General features: G+C 44.5%; 1 protein-coding gene across 5 annotated transcripts in view; it reads left to right on the top strand.

The window, feature by feature from the left end:
- The window catches only part of Unc-115a (Uncoordinated 115a), a 513,253-nt gene that overhangs the window by 293,890 nt on the left and 206,404 nt on the right, over positions 1 to 12,959 (top strand). For all 5 annotated transcript variants that reach the window (XM_070531410.1, XM_070531409.1, XM_070531407.1 and 2 more), the window contains one exon: positions 7,153 to 7,321. In XM_070531410.1, the coding sequence (XP_070387511.1) occupies positions 7,153 to 7,321 (169 nt within the window). The remainder of the gene's footprint in view (positions 1 to 7,152; positions 7,322 to 12,959) is intronic.

Genomic DNA, 12,959 nt, shown 5'->3' with positions numbered 1-12,959 from the left:
CTCCCAAAATGCCATTATTCTCTGCCCATGCTTGAAGCTTTAATTTGATTGCCTGCATTGCTAGCCTGTATATTACCGATGTAATGGTCAACGGTCTATACGAGTGAATTCTGTCTTTCTCCCCCTTACCTTTATAAATTAAATTCATTCTACTTTGTCGCCAACGGTCTGGTATTCGTCTATCTTTTAAAGTTTTTTCCACTGCTTTCACCAGAGCTTCCTTACTTTTTGGTCCCAGTTCATTTTCCAGCCTAACGGGAACCTCGTATAGCCCTGTGGCTGTGCGCTTAGGAATTTTCTCTTCCGCTTTCTTCCAGTATAAATTTGTCTGCACCAGCTTCTTTTCCACTTGGGTCTCTTTCATGCTGTTTTTTTTTCATCAAGTACAACCTCGTCATTGCCTTGGAAGCATTCGGCTGTTGCGTTTCGGATGTAATTATTGCCGCTTCTCCTTCCAGTCTGTTTTCATCTTCGTCTAGGATAGGTTGTTGTATTGTTGTTGACTTCCTGCCTAATAATTTTATGTGATTCTAAAATATTCTAGGTGCGGCCTTCTTTTTCTCACGTATTTCTGACAACCAACGTTCACTTTCACCTCTTAATTTTGCTTGCACCAGTATTTGAACCATAGACTTTTTCTCCTTGTATATTTCCCATTTACTGGTTACTTCATCCTGTGGCAACTGCGCCTTCTTTGCCTGCCTGTGCTCTCAAGATGCTTTCTATCGTTCGGCGATCGCTTCTCGTATCTCCTTGTTCCACCAGCTTTTCGGTTTCGTTTTTCCTTTCCAACGAACATGTTGTTTCTCTTTCCGTATTTCTGTCGTTAGTACACTTAGAAGCTCACCATATTCCCACTCCTTACTTGGCCACTTGCCAGGTTCTTCAACTCTAGTGACTATATTTGCTATTTGTTCAGCGTTCAAATTTGGACTGGCCATTGTGCTTTCCTTGCTCTCTTTCCCAACTACATATCCCATTTTCAAAATGATGCGTTTATGGTCACTCCCTATGCTGCTAAACCCTTCATCGATGACCATTTCTCTCAACTTATCATGAATTCCTTCTGTCATCAGACAGTAATCAATGGTCGATTACCGGTTTCCCACTTCCCACGTGATCTGTTCTCACACTTAGGCCCTGTATTCACGATCACGAGGTTATGCTGCTCGCAAAGGTCTAGCATTGACTTCCCGTTATTGTCGGTATAGCCATCTAAATCCTGTATCAGTCGCTGTCTGATTTTTCGGACTCCAAAAATTCCGACATGCTCGATTATTAGGTCTGCTTCGCAGCACCGCCATTGCCCCCTTGGACCATAATGTATAACAACTGCCGAAAGTTCGGACACCTTGCAACCTCTCGTCTGATTTTTCAGACACTCCTTGAGCCAACTCGATCGAAAGCGCCATGCACTGACTCTGACCGGTGCATGGTTCGACTTGCTGAACACCATTTTTGTTTTGAACGGAGCCTCCTTGCTACCCGACGACGTGGCGCTACCAAAAATCCCAGCGCATCATCGTTTCTGCCTGATTCGTGGCTAGAGCCATAGTTTCTCACTATAACACCTAGAGGGTAATTTGGCGCCACCGTCTATGGCACCACTCATAGAGTTTCTCACTACATTACCTAGAGGGAAATCTGGCGCTGCTGCGCTGTGGTATGCATGGGAATGCCGGTATATTGTGACTTCAGATTGGCATTGTTCTCGTAGAGACAGGACACCTTGAAGACGCGCTTGGCAAGTAGTGTTCCGTCTGTCACAATGATTCATTTTCTACTAGAACAGCACATGAAAAGCTGTTTTAACTTTATTATTACGCGAAAACATGTTTTGTTTAACTATGAGAACTTGTTATTGTGTGTATGACTACATGTTACGTAAAAAGTATCAGTGGGCCGCTAAAGTTGCAGGACAGATGACGAGGTTCGCGCTCGCTTTGAAACAGTTGGTCATCTGATCTTGTTTTTCTTCACTTGGTCATGCATCGTGGCTGAGTAAAGATGTAATATGCGTGAATGGAAAAGTTCTATGAAGATTTTACTTTGAGAATGCGTTATTTGCGTAGCCATATCCACGTTTTAGACGAAGCCTCTTACAACACCAGCCAACACAAGCCTCGCAGACACACATACCGTCATTCCCATGACGGCACGGTGCCCCCTTAAGAAACTCCCATAGACGGTGGCACCAGGTTACCCTCTAGGTGTTATAGTGAGAAACTCTATGCCAAAGTATTTATATTCTGTTACCCGAGGTATTTCTTGGCCCTGTATCTCCACTGTCTGTTCACTGTTTTCATTGAATACCATAGCACCTGATTTTCTAACACTAAATTTCAAACCTAAATTGTTGCCTTCCTGTCCACAGATATTAGCCGCTTCCTGGTTGAGCATCGCCATCTGGCGTCTGCCCCGCTAAGTTCCATGCGCTGCCGCTGCTTATTTTCGTGCTCATTGTGCAGAGCTTCGAGCTTGTGTCAGCTAGTTTTATTTGCCAGAATCCTGATGCTGTATCTAGACTTGCAAAGAACTTGTCTCCGGCAAGCCTAGGCACTACATCTATGAGGGTCACCATTGGGTTATTCTCCCAGAGCAAAGCTTTGTTTAGTGCTGTGGGGCCTAGGCAGTGACCATGTGACTGGACCATTCTGTTGGCTCATTTACTTTGTATGTGATGCCTTGTTTGTTCTTCCATGTACTGGAGCTCCTCCTCGACTTTTTCTCGGAAGGGCCACCGGAACTCTCCTCGCCGGCACAACCACTCCCACACCTTCGGTCTCTAGCTTCATTGTGTACTCAACACCTTTTAACTGTCCCAGTCCACTGAAAACATCTGCAAATGATTGTGCTGCTGGGTACAACTTGTAGATGTGGACATTTTGCATGTGACAAATAAAACTGTGTTCAGCTGCTAATCCACTGACAGTCACGGGCACGTTTTGGTCAGCCGCGGAAAAAGTATCTTCGTGTACTTTCTTGTTTGCAAACAACTTCATGTTAAAGTTACGCAACAATCTTGCTAAGGCTTGCTCAGCAGCTTGCCAACATCCTGAATCGAAATTACACAGCAGTTAGCTCCTGTGTCCAGCTTGCATGCAAATGGGCATCCTTCAATGTCAACTGTTGTGCTCCAAGTGGTCTGACGCTAGCGCACCGACGGTCGAAATTTGATAAATGAAATCGTCATCCTCGCCTTGCAGTTCTCACAGTTCTTTTTTCAAGCTTTGTTCTGACTGGCGCCGATGCTTTACATGCTTGGGCAAAGTGATTACGCCTACCGCACTTCATGTACACCTTCTCTAGAGCCGGGCACGTTACGCCTTGGTGAGTGAAATAACTGCAACGGCTACAAGGTCACTCTTGCGGGGCGACTGCATGGACTACTGCGTTGCCTGCTGTTTCGGTGCCTTTGCTGATTTCCTTAAATTGCTCTTTGCCTTGTTCATGGGCTCGGCATATTGCGACTGTTGTCTCATACGATGGGTTTTCGGCTATAAGCTTTTCCTGTAAACATTTGTCCTGCACTCCCAGGATAATGCGGCTGGGAAGCAAGCGGTCTTTCAAGTCTCTATACTTGCAGTTCTTTGCTAGGAGCCTTAGGTCTATCAGCCAGTCGTTAAAAGGTTCTGCTTGTTCTTGGTCTCTTAATCCGAAGCGGAACTCATGAAATATCAGATTTATTGATCACTGGTAGGATTCCTTAAACTTTTCAAGCAAAACGTCGACATTGTGCTTGTACTCATCATTCTCGAATTTGAAATTGCTATAAGTTTTCCTGCCGTCTTCTCCAATTGTTACAAGTAACGTTGCTGCTTGCACTTCTTTAGGCTGTTTACTTAAATGGGTGGCCGTAAGAACTCTCTTTCCATGCAATCCATGCGTCTTCCGAGGCATCTAATGGTTTCGGGGGCGCGAGCAACGTAGACGGGGTGGACATAGTGAATGGGCACTGCTGCCACCATGTGCACGGTCCCGCTTCGGGCGATGAACAACGTTTATTCCCTATATGACAGCATATATGTACAGTGCGCTGACGTATTGGGTCGTGCGCAGATTATGCAGGAGCGAGTGACGTCAGGCTTACTCAGCTCTGCTACAGTCACGAATGCAGTTAATCTTTTTGGTTGTAAGGTCCGCCGTCATTAGTGCTGCCCTGTCACTCTCCACATAGTTGTCAAGGGAAGAAACGGCGGGTAGCAGTTCTGCAAGGTCAGTCCACAGGTCTCCTCGGTTGTATATATTTATGTGAACGAGCTGCTCTCGTACATTTGATTAAGTGCTTCAATAGTACGACTTGGCAAAGGGCACTGAAAGACACCTATTAAAACTCTACTATTCTCAAATTTGTGTTCTCTGGCGGTATGTCATTTCACTAATGTCGAAAAAGACAGACTTGAGAATTTGAAACCAGTTACAATAGAACGTGGCCTTTACACAGTGAACATTTTTCTACCAATACACTCAATGCCGCTCAATGTGAAGGGCTCCGGATGCGGTGCTGATGCTTCAAAACAACCTAGAAAGATAAATGAGGTGCTTCATGAGCAAGATTAGACAGAAACAAGAATCGGGCGGAGACAAGCTACCAATTACATAAATTTTTGTTCTAGATGTTGTTTTTTGTGAGCACTGCAGGTGTTTAAATTGCTTATTCTTTCAAAACCCACTTTTTCACATTTATTTCATATGCCAATAAGCATAACTATATTGACACGCATACTTCTTTATCTGCATCCGGTGACAGTGTTCCACTGGCTAACAAATGATCTTTATCGCTCAGCGCAGAATGCACCTGCACATATCGGAAGTTTTGCGAATGTTATCGATGGCTCTATCCGTTGTCTGTTATCAACGAACCTTGTATAATCTGAATGAATACGTAACACGAATTGTGTAGTAGTTTCTGGAAGGCACACGGGCACCAGCAAATACGCTGGAACTTTCGATGACTGATATATGAGCCAACATACTGGACCTGCAGATCAGATTTTCGACTATCACCGCCTTTGCTCACTGATATTGTTGCGATTGAGTGGTACTTGGTACTTGTGTTGCTGGGCACAAGTTCGCCCAATAAAGAGTTGAATTTGTAACTCCCAGTTTTGGCTCTGCATCCTTCTTCACCGTCACTGCAATGTGACAATATTTCTAATACAATAGAACTTCGTTAAACCGTATCCTCTTAAACAGTTTTGTTTTAAAAGTAGTAAAGTCAGATCCCCGACTCAGTGGCCATCGAACATAATGTGTTTTGTATCTGCATAAACTGTACCAGCTTATTGCATACGTATCAGTTAACACGTAGTGTTTTCTACTTTTCATCGTGAAATCATGGCGGTACATCTGCCGGGCAGAACAAGCCTCGGAGATGGGAACGGCTCCCAAGTGCAAACACAGAGTGCACTTGGAAGGGTGAAGCCGCATCAGCATGATTTCGGCACCGTGGCAGAGTCTGAGCGTTGTGGCCCATGTTGTGGTGTCGTACAAGCTAGGAGAAAAACCGGATGCTCAGCATAGAAGAAATATTGGACATCGTTCTTGCTGTCGAATATGGCATGAAGTCGGTGTGTAGCATTTGGAATGCGTTGAAGTTGGTCGGCAATACTGCTGCGACAGTGAAAATATGTCCGCTACGAGGTTCAGCTTTTCAAGGTTAGACTTTTCGCCATCATTGCCTCTGTTATTGTCGAAGTGTCGTCTAGCAACAATGATGAGGGCAATGCAGAAAGTGACAGCACGGGCGATTCAGGCCCAACAGTGGCAGATGCTGTGCATTGCGTCAGCCTCATGCGGGTGAGGATAGCAATAGGGGCTTGTTGGTACGGCATATCTAATTTTGTTATAGCGCAAGCTTGACACAGACAACAGAAGGCACATCTGACACACACAGAGCGCTGTGTGTGTCAGATGTGCCTTCTGTTGTCCGTGTCAAGCTTGCGCTATAACAAAATTACTCATGCGGGTGTTTGCCGAGAAGAGGTGCTGGTGGAAAAGCTGGCTCATAGCTTGAGTGAGTTTGAGGCCGCCGTCGTCACTATTAGCCTGCCGCGGCATCAAACGAAAATAGCATACTTTTGTCCCTTGAATTGAATAAATACTGCATGTTTTCTGCCCTTTCATCGCACTCTCTCGTAGTTCCGTTTTTGACAGGTAAGTGGGCTATCTCTCACTATTGCGGTTAAGCAGTACTACCGTTTAGTATGTACTTTTTCCGAGCACCGGCCAACTACGGTTTAACAAGGTTTCACTATACAGATTTTTCTAGGATACTTGGCATGCCTAATTCTTAGATAGTTGGCTCTTCAATAAGCTACCAAAAAAGAACTTGTACGACACCTTTTGATATGATATGGCATAGTCGTGCAGGTTTTAGCAAAGCGATCTTGTAGACAGACGACTACGCGAGTGCAAGTGCTGATGCCGATATTTTGTGCACTATTGTTACTTCGAACGTAAAAAGAAACTTGCTGTAGGTGTACATTTATTAATCAAACATGTTTCTTATATCTAAGAGAGCTTACAGATAATTAACTTAATGTTTCAAGCTCATTTTACAGCAAGCTGCTTTAGGCTGGACTGGGGACGGTTGCAGACAAAATAGTCCAGCAACAGTGTGCTGCAGCCGAAGAATGAGCCTAGGTGCCAGTGGTTGGGCCTTACGCCTTCTCGCGTACTGGTGTGCCATGCATTTCAGAAGCCACGCTCGGGCTTCACAGTGGCAGCACTAGTTGGTGGGAAGTGTTCTTAGGGAAGCGCGAAAGAGGAGTCGCGCTGCAGTACATGCCTTATACATAACTCATTTCGGCAGTGGCAATTAGTCTCTTTTCTGCTCACGAATCCTTGTTTACTTGGGTTTCGTCATTTGTGTCACTGATAATTTCATTGTTGTACATTTTGCTGTACATGGATTGTGAGGCACCTATAGACGTTGTCTACCATGTAAACCAGAGCGATTCATTTTAATGTTATGCACAAAGTCATTCCTGTGCTAAGAGGCCCTCTGCTTAGAATAATCTACATTTCTTTGAAGAACCAAGCCACTACTGCTATAGAAAGCAAGTTTCATTGAAAACTTAAGCTTTTTGTGTCTTTTGTATTGTTATGATGTTTGTCTTTATCTGTTTACAACATTCTTGATACTGGCAGTATGGCCGGTCGTCAAGCCCTGGCAGCTTGCTGGACAAAGAGCCCCTGCTGAGTGACCTCAGTCGTGTGTACGCCTACAGCTACCTGACTGCCGAGCCAACCCAGGGCTATTTGCGCAGGCCCCTCGAGCCACACCCGCCCAAGTCGCCCCAGTTTCACCGGCCACCAGGTACTTGCTTCTGGGTCATTGAAGTTTTCGTTTTAAAGGGCCCCTCACCAGGTCGGGCCATTTGAGCTGATAAGTACAGAGCATACAATGCGCGCTAACGATCGTGTTTGCGAAGAATCACATCGCTATGCGCGGTGGAAAGGTCTGAAATTTCAATCCGAACGGCATTTTCTCTTTCCCTCATGGCGACCACGCTCCAAGCCCAATGGTGACGTAGTTGTGTCTGCAGTGTGACATCGCTCGTAATGACACGTGACTTTCGAGAATTATTCAAGGGAACATCTGTTATTTGTGTGATCTTTTGCTTGAATTGACGAATTGAAGTTTAGAGAAATAATAAACTACACAAACGGAATGTCTGCGCGTTTTTGTTTTGCTTCGCACCGAAGCAAGAGAGCTGCACTAGTCTGCTTGTTCCCATGGCCGAGCAGACACGTGCGCAGGTACCAAAACTATGCAATTTTCTTCCGTGTTCCAGCGCGTGATCATGCTCTGCGATCCACTTGTGTTTGTCTCAGTATTTGTGTAGTGCTGGCTTATACCGCTAGTTAGGTGTCCTCGTGCACAGCGTGCAGAATCGTGCGCTGCACGAAATGAGACAATCACAGCAGCTCGCGGGTGACGCCATCAGTGGATGTGCTCCGCACCACAAAAAACTGAGGAGAGAAAAAAAAAAAATGTAGGTGGGGTTCGTGACGTATGCATCACGCGATCCTCGAAGTCTGGTATGGAAGAACGCAGGGAAAGGATTTCATTTGCGGAGGCTACATGGGGCGAGTGGAGAGAGTGTTTCTCTATGCAGTGGAGCTCGCTTTCTGAAATCGTGTTCGCGGCACTGAAATATTTCTATTTCAGCTATTAATGAGCCGATTTGAAAAATTTTTTGTGGCACAAAGCTCCCTAGATGCACATAAGAACTGGCAGTGGAGCTTTGTCAAGTCTTCATTGATTCATTGTGGCCCAGGGAACTGATAATTTTATGCATCCGAGTTGGCAAATCTTGAGTTGTATTTGTTATACAATCGAAGCTCCATGTAAAGAAGTAAATCCAAAGTTTTATTGGTCAAGCTTTGATTCATTGTAGTATTATCCGGCTGTGACAAAACCAAAAATGTGGGATCCAACATGGTGTTAGTATAGCAAAACATATTTTTCTTTGCATGTGCCTCAGAATATGTACTCCTATGCAAAAATGTACAGCAGCCTACCAATTATTTAGACTTATTTTTCAACCTGCATTATTTGGATTTCCTTGTGGCAACACCACCTGCCCATAGTACCAACATATAACGGCAACTGAAATTTTCAATGCTACACACACAGCATGCTGCTCAAATTTTCAAACATGATTTTTCAAACGGATATAAAAAAAATACATATTGATGTCATGTAGACCAGACAAGAAACCGCAACTTTGCCTGCCAATTCCTGATGAAGTGACGCTGGTTAAGCCTAGTGGCCTAAGCAGTGCGGGTGTGACTAATATTTACTAATAACCAGTGGAGTGATTTGTGACAAGTCGGCTGCATTGTGGTTGAGCGTGAAATCAAACGCACAGGCTAGGCTGACGGTCATAGTAGCAGAGTTTGGATCCAAGTGTGGTCCCTCCCTGTGTCCGGAAAGTGTTGGCAACTACTCGACAAATTGAAATTGAGAGTACTATACCCGGCAACTACTTTCTGGGGTAGCATAACCGAAGTAACGTGGGTGGAGCTTCCATGGTTGTGGTACTATTCCAAGTAGTCTGAACATTTTGCTGGCAAAGTGGAAGGAATGCTGTCGACAGTATAGTAGACCTGGGTTGCACTAGAAGGCTTCACTGCTATCGCTCTAGTATGGCCAGGAGTAGACATTGACCCGTCTGATGCTACAAGCAATCTTTACGAAGGTGTATGCATCCCCAGTTGAACACTGCCGTTGCAAAGCACTAGGAGCACCCTCTCCTGTACATGCTGGTGCGTCCAGTAATGCACGCGAAATTTTGCCAAAATTATTACATTCGTGACAGCAAACAACTCAGAATATTAACCCTGTATGCCATGGAATTTATGAAATGTGTGTTTTCTTTTATGTAGTGCTTGTAATCGCAATTGTGCTTGCACAGACATCGCCAAAGACGGCCAGCTTGCTGGGGTCAAGGTGACTGCTCATTACACTGCACATACTTTCTCCTGTAGTTGCATGCAGCCAAAGAAACATTCGGAAACACACTGCTGTCTTGATTTGCTCATGATAGATGAATTCCGATCAGGCGACGAACAGTCGCTCATGCTTGCTGTGACCCAGTTGCGTCAGCTTTGTACCTGTAGTGGGCACCTGAAAGCCAGAAAATGCAAAAAGTTGAAATCCTTTAAATAGCAAGTTTGTTGTTTAATACAAAAAAGAAATCTTTATGAAGAAAATGAAGAATAAGAGGCAAGTTTTGTTTTATGCTACATAGTCTACAGGTGTTTAGAATGTCTGACTACATACTGCTCTGTAGCTTTGGCTGTGCTGTGACAGAAAGTGGTCGTTGGGTATAGAATATTGAAGTGTCACATCCAGGATGCCTGTGTGTATTTTGCCCAGCAGTTTAGCTTGGTTGGGCTACAGTTCGGAAGTCACTGTGCAGATCTTGTGTGACAGCACCGATTGCGCGGTTGTGTATTCACAGCGGTGCATAGTGCACATATGTAATTATCTTTGTTCTTATGCCACGTAGTGGCATGGCAAGCTACCGATGGACCATCAAAATTGGAGGGAGACCTTTTGCTTGCTCGTCGATGGCATTCTGTTTGCGTTTTTTATGCATAGACCTGATCAAGAATTTTTTTCACCGATATTTGCATGTATGCTTATGAATATTGGATATAATGAAGGTATTTTCATGTCCTATGCAACTTGGTTATATTGAGGTTTGCCTGTATCTCGTTCATGCAGCTATAATAGTCCGGCAGTACTACTCTTTAAATCTTTAAATTCTCAATTTTTTCAATTCAATTCAATTTATTTCCCAGATGCATCTGGACGGCTTCCTGGCTAAAAGCTGCTAGAGCAGCTTGACAAAAGGCACAGGAAGCCGTTACAAGGCATAGCGGACAAGACACATAAAAAAACAGATATTATCGCAAGCAATGGAATCAAACATGATTTCAGTTTAAGAAATCAGTTTTACAAGATACGCCAAAGATCAGCAAATTAAGTATTGCAAGAAAGAAGCAAAGTTGAGAACAGGTAACGAAATGACACAAAGTTTAAGTTCATTCTCAAATAACAATTTCAAGTGCACTGTATGCAATCAGTAGGCATGAAAACACACAAAAAAAAACAATATGACTCGCAGCACGATACATAAGCAATTGCAAACACTCTGTACATAAACAATAGACAATAGGCCAGAAACACGGTATCAAACCAAAAGGTCACTCCCAATATGCTGGATCTTTTATTTAGTTACAATTGCACAACATATGTTCGAAGCTGCCTTCTACTATATCCAGCAGTATTTTGGTGCTCATTAAGTGTTAGAGGAACATTGTGAGCCAGTGACTGAAATTTGTAATTCGTACAAAAATGTGGTATCGCCCACATATCAGTGCAGCGCGTTTTAACAGTCGTAAAAGGCTACTGTTGTCTTCAAGTACGCATTAGCCTACTTGCCAGAACATCGCTAAGTGTGGACAGCTGAACTAGTTGGTTGTGATTAGCATTATGAAACATCGTTCCAGCACACAATTGAACACGGACGAGAAGAGAAAGACAACACGAACGCCGGACTTCAACTGAATTTTATTCATGGAAAACAGGGTTTTTATGTACACAGGGGGAGGGAGGGGGGCTGCTAGTGCGCAGGACCACCCAAAAATATTCCCTTAGTCTAGGCAACAGTCATCAGAAGTGTCAAACCAAAATAAGAACGGAATAAAAGCAAAAAGTGAAAAAAGGTGAAAAACCTTTCCCTCTCTTTTTTACATCACTCAGTACAATCTTGCTCATCTCCCGCCCTAGCTGGCTGATTCGACACACCCGTTTGCCCGGAGATAATCAAGTTCTTTTTTCCCGAGTGCAACAGAAGGAGCATTGACACAGTAATCGTTTTCATTGGAGATACAAAATCCTTCAAAAATTTAGTTTCGAAAGTTCGTTCGAAAAACGCCTTGCATGCTGGCTTGTGCGAGCAATGGCGAATGTGGTCGGCTAAATGACCAGTGCCACTTAGTGAAGTAGCATTCCTGCGATGCTCTAGCAGGCGTTCATTCAGACAGCGCCCGGTTTGGCCAATATAGCATTTCCCACAGGCGAGGGGAATACTATACACAACACCGACGTCACATTCAACGAGGGCTTTGGTGTGCTTTATTTTGCAGGCTGGCTTCTTCTGGGATTCGTTTACTAGGCGACACATTCGTCCCAGCTTTTCCGGGGCTGAAAACATGCCCGCTAAAGCGCCCTGTCGTAGTGCCCTATTGGCACCAGGTTTCTCACCGCCTCAAGAAGGTTGGCGACAGGTGCGGGATGCGTGTTGAACGTTCGCAGGAAGCCTGCAGAGGCGCAAGTGCAGTACGCAGGAGCACGCACGCTCCCTTGTGTGTGATCGCAACTTTTCAAAAGCTGCGTAGCGTCTGCTCCGGGTTGTATGGCCTTTACGGGATGTTCTCGCATATTCTCACATGTCCAGAAGGGCGCATCTTTTAATGTTGCTGTGGCCAAAGATGACTCTAGCTTGTGGTTTAACTTCATGGTGGCTGATACTGGCTACACAATTTCAGAAGCTCGCATATGATGGCGCTGAGTAGCATACTACTGGCTCCTTCACAAGCAAATCAGCCCTTCTCAACTATTGCGTCCAGCCAACTATTTTCATTTTGTGCTCACGCGCTTTACTACGTATGCACGACCTAGTACGCTGCGAGTTGACACCCAACTAAAACTGTCTCAGCATTCCTTTGCGGCAGAAGGGAAATTTAGTTACATTGAAATCGCATACAAACACACTTCATTATATTGAGATTCTAAATACATGGTGCTTTATACACAAGAGGTAATGAAAAGTACTTTGCTATATCGAGAATTCCGTTATACAGTAGCTGACCAATTTTTCGGACTAAAAAAATTCGGACTTGATGGATATTCCGGACTTCATAAATGCACCATCAGAGTTCTCATAGAGCTAATGCATTTTTGCAACCAATTTTTCGGACAGCATGAAGCCAGAAGTTAGATTTTCTGGGCAAAATTTGCCGCGACGGACCAGCGCTACGAGTCGGAGAGGATGCCATTTTGAATCTTGAGTCTGACTAGCTTCGGATTGGACGTGAAGTGGCTTGGATCGGTATAGTAGTTTGATTAGCAAGTAAAGGAGGCATCCAAATTCACGGAGCAACAGTTGCGCCTGTTGTAAGAAACGCTGATCTTTTAAAAGCCATGCGTTTGCCTGTAGCCTGTGGCAAAAGCAATTTTGAGAGCTGGAAACCGGTCATGCGCGGCCAGTTTGGGACACCACCTATGAACTCCAGGTGATGCTCGTGGTAACCACTATCATCATCACTTTTGCCTTGGTGTAGTAGGTGGTGTCGCGCACGTTTTCGTCCAGCAGTGATCCACCGGCTTTTATCCAGTACACTGCAATTGAAATCATCGCCTGCCATCACTAGCCGCC

Source organism: Dermacentor albipictus, chromosome 1 (assembly GCF_038994185.2).
Source record: "Dermacentor albipictus isolate Rhodes 1998 colony chromosome 1, USDA_Dalb.pri_finalv2, whole genome shotgun sequence".
In the NCBI taxonomy this organism is placed as follows: Eukaryota; Metazoa; Arthropoda; class Arachnida; order Ixodida; family Ixodidae; genus Dermacentor; species Dermacentor albipictus.
This window is presented reverse-complemented; position numbering and strand designations above follow the sequence as displayed.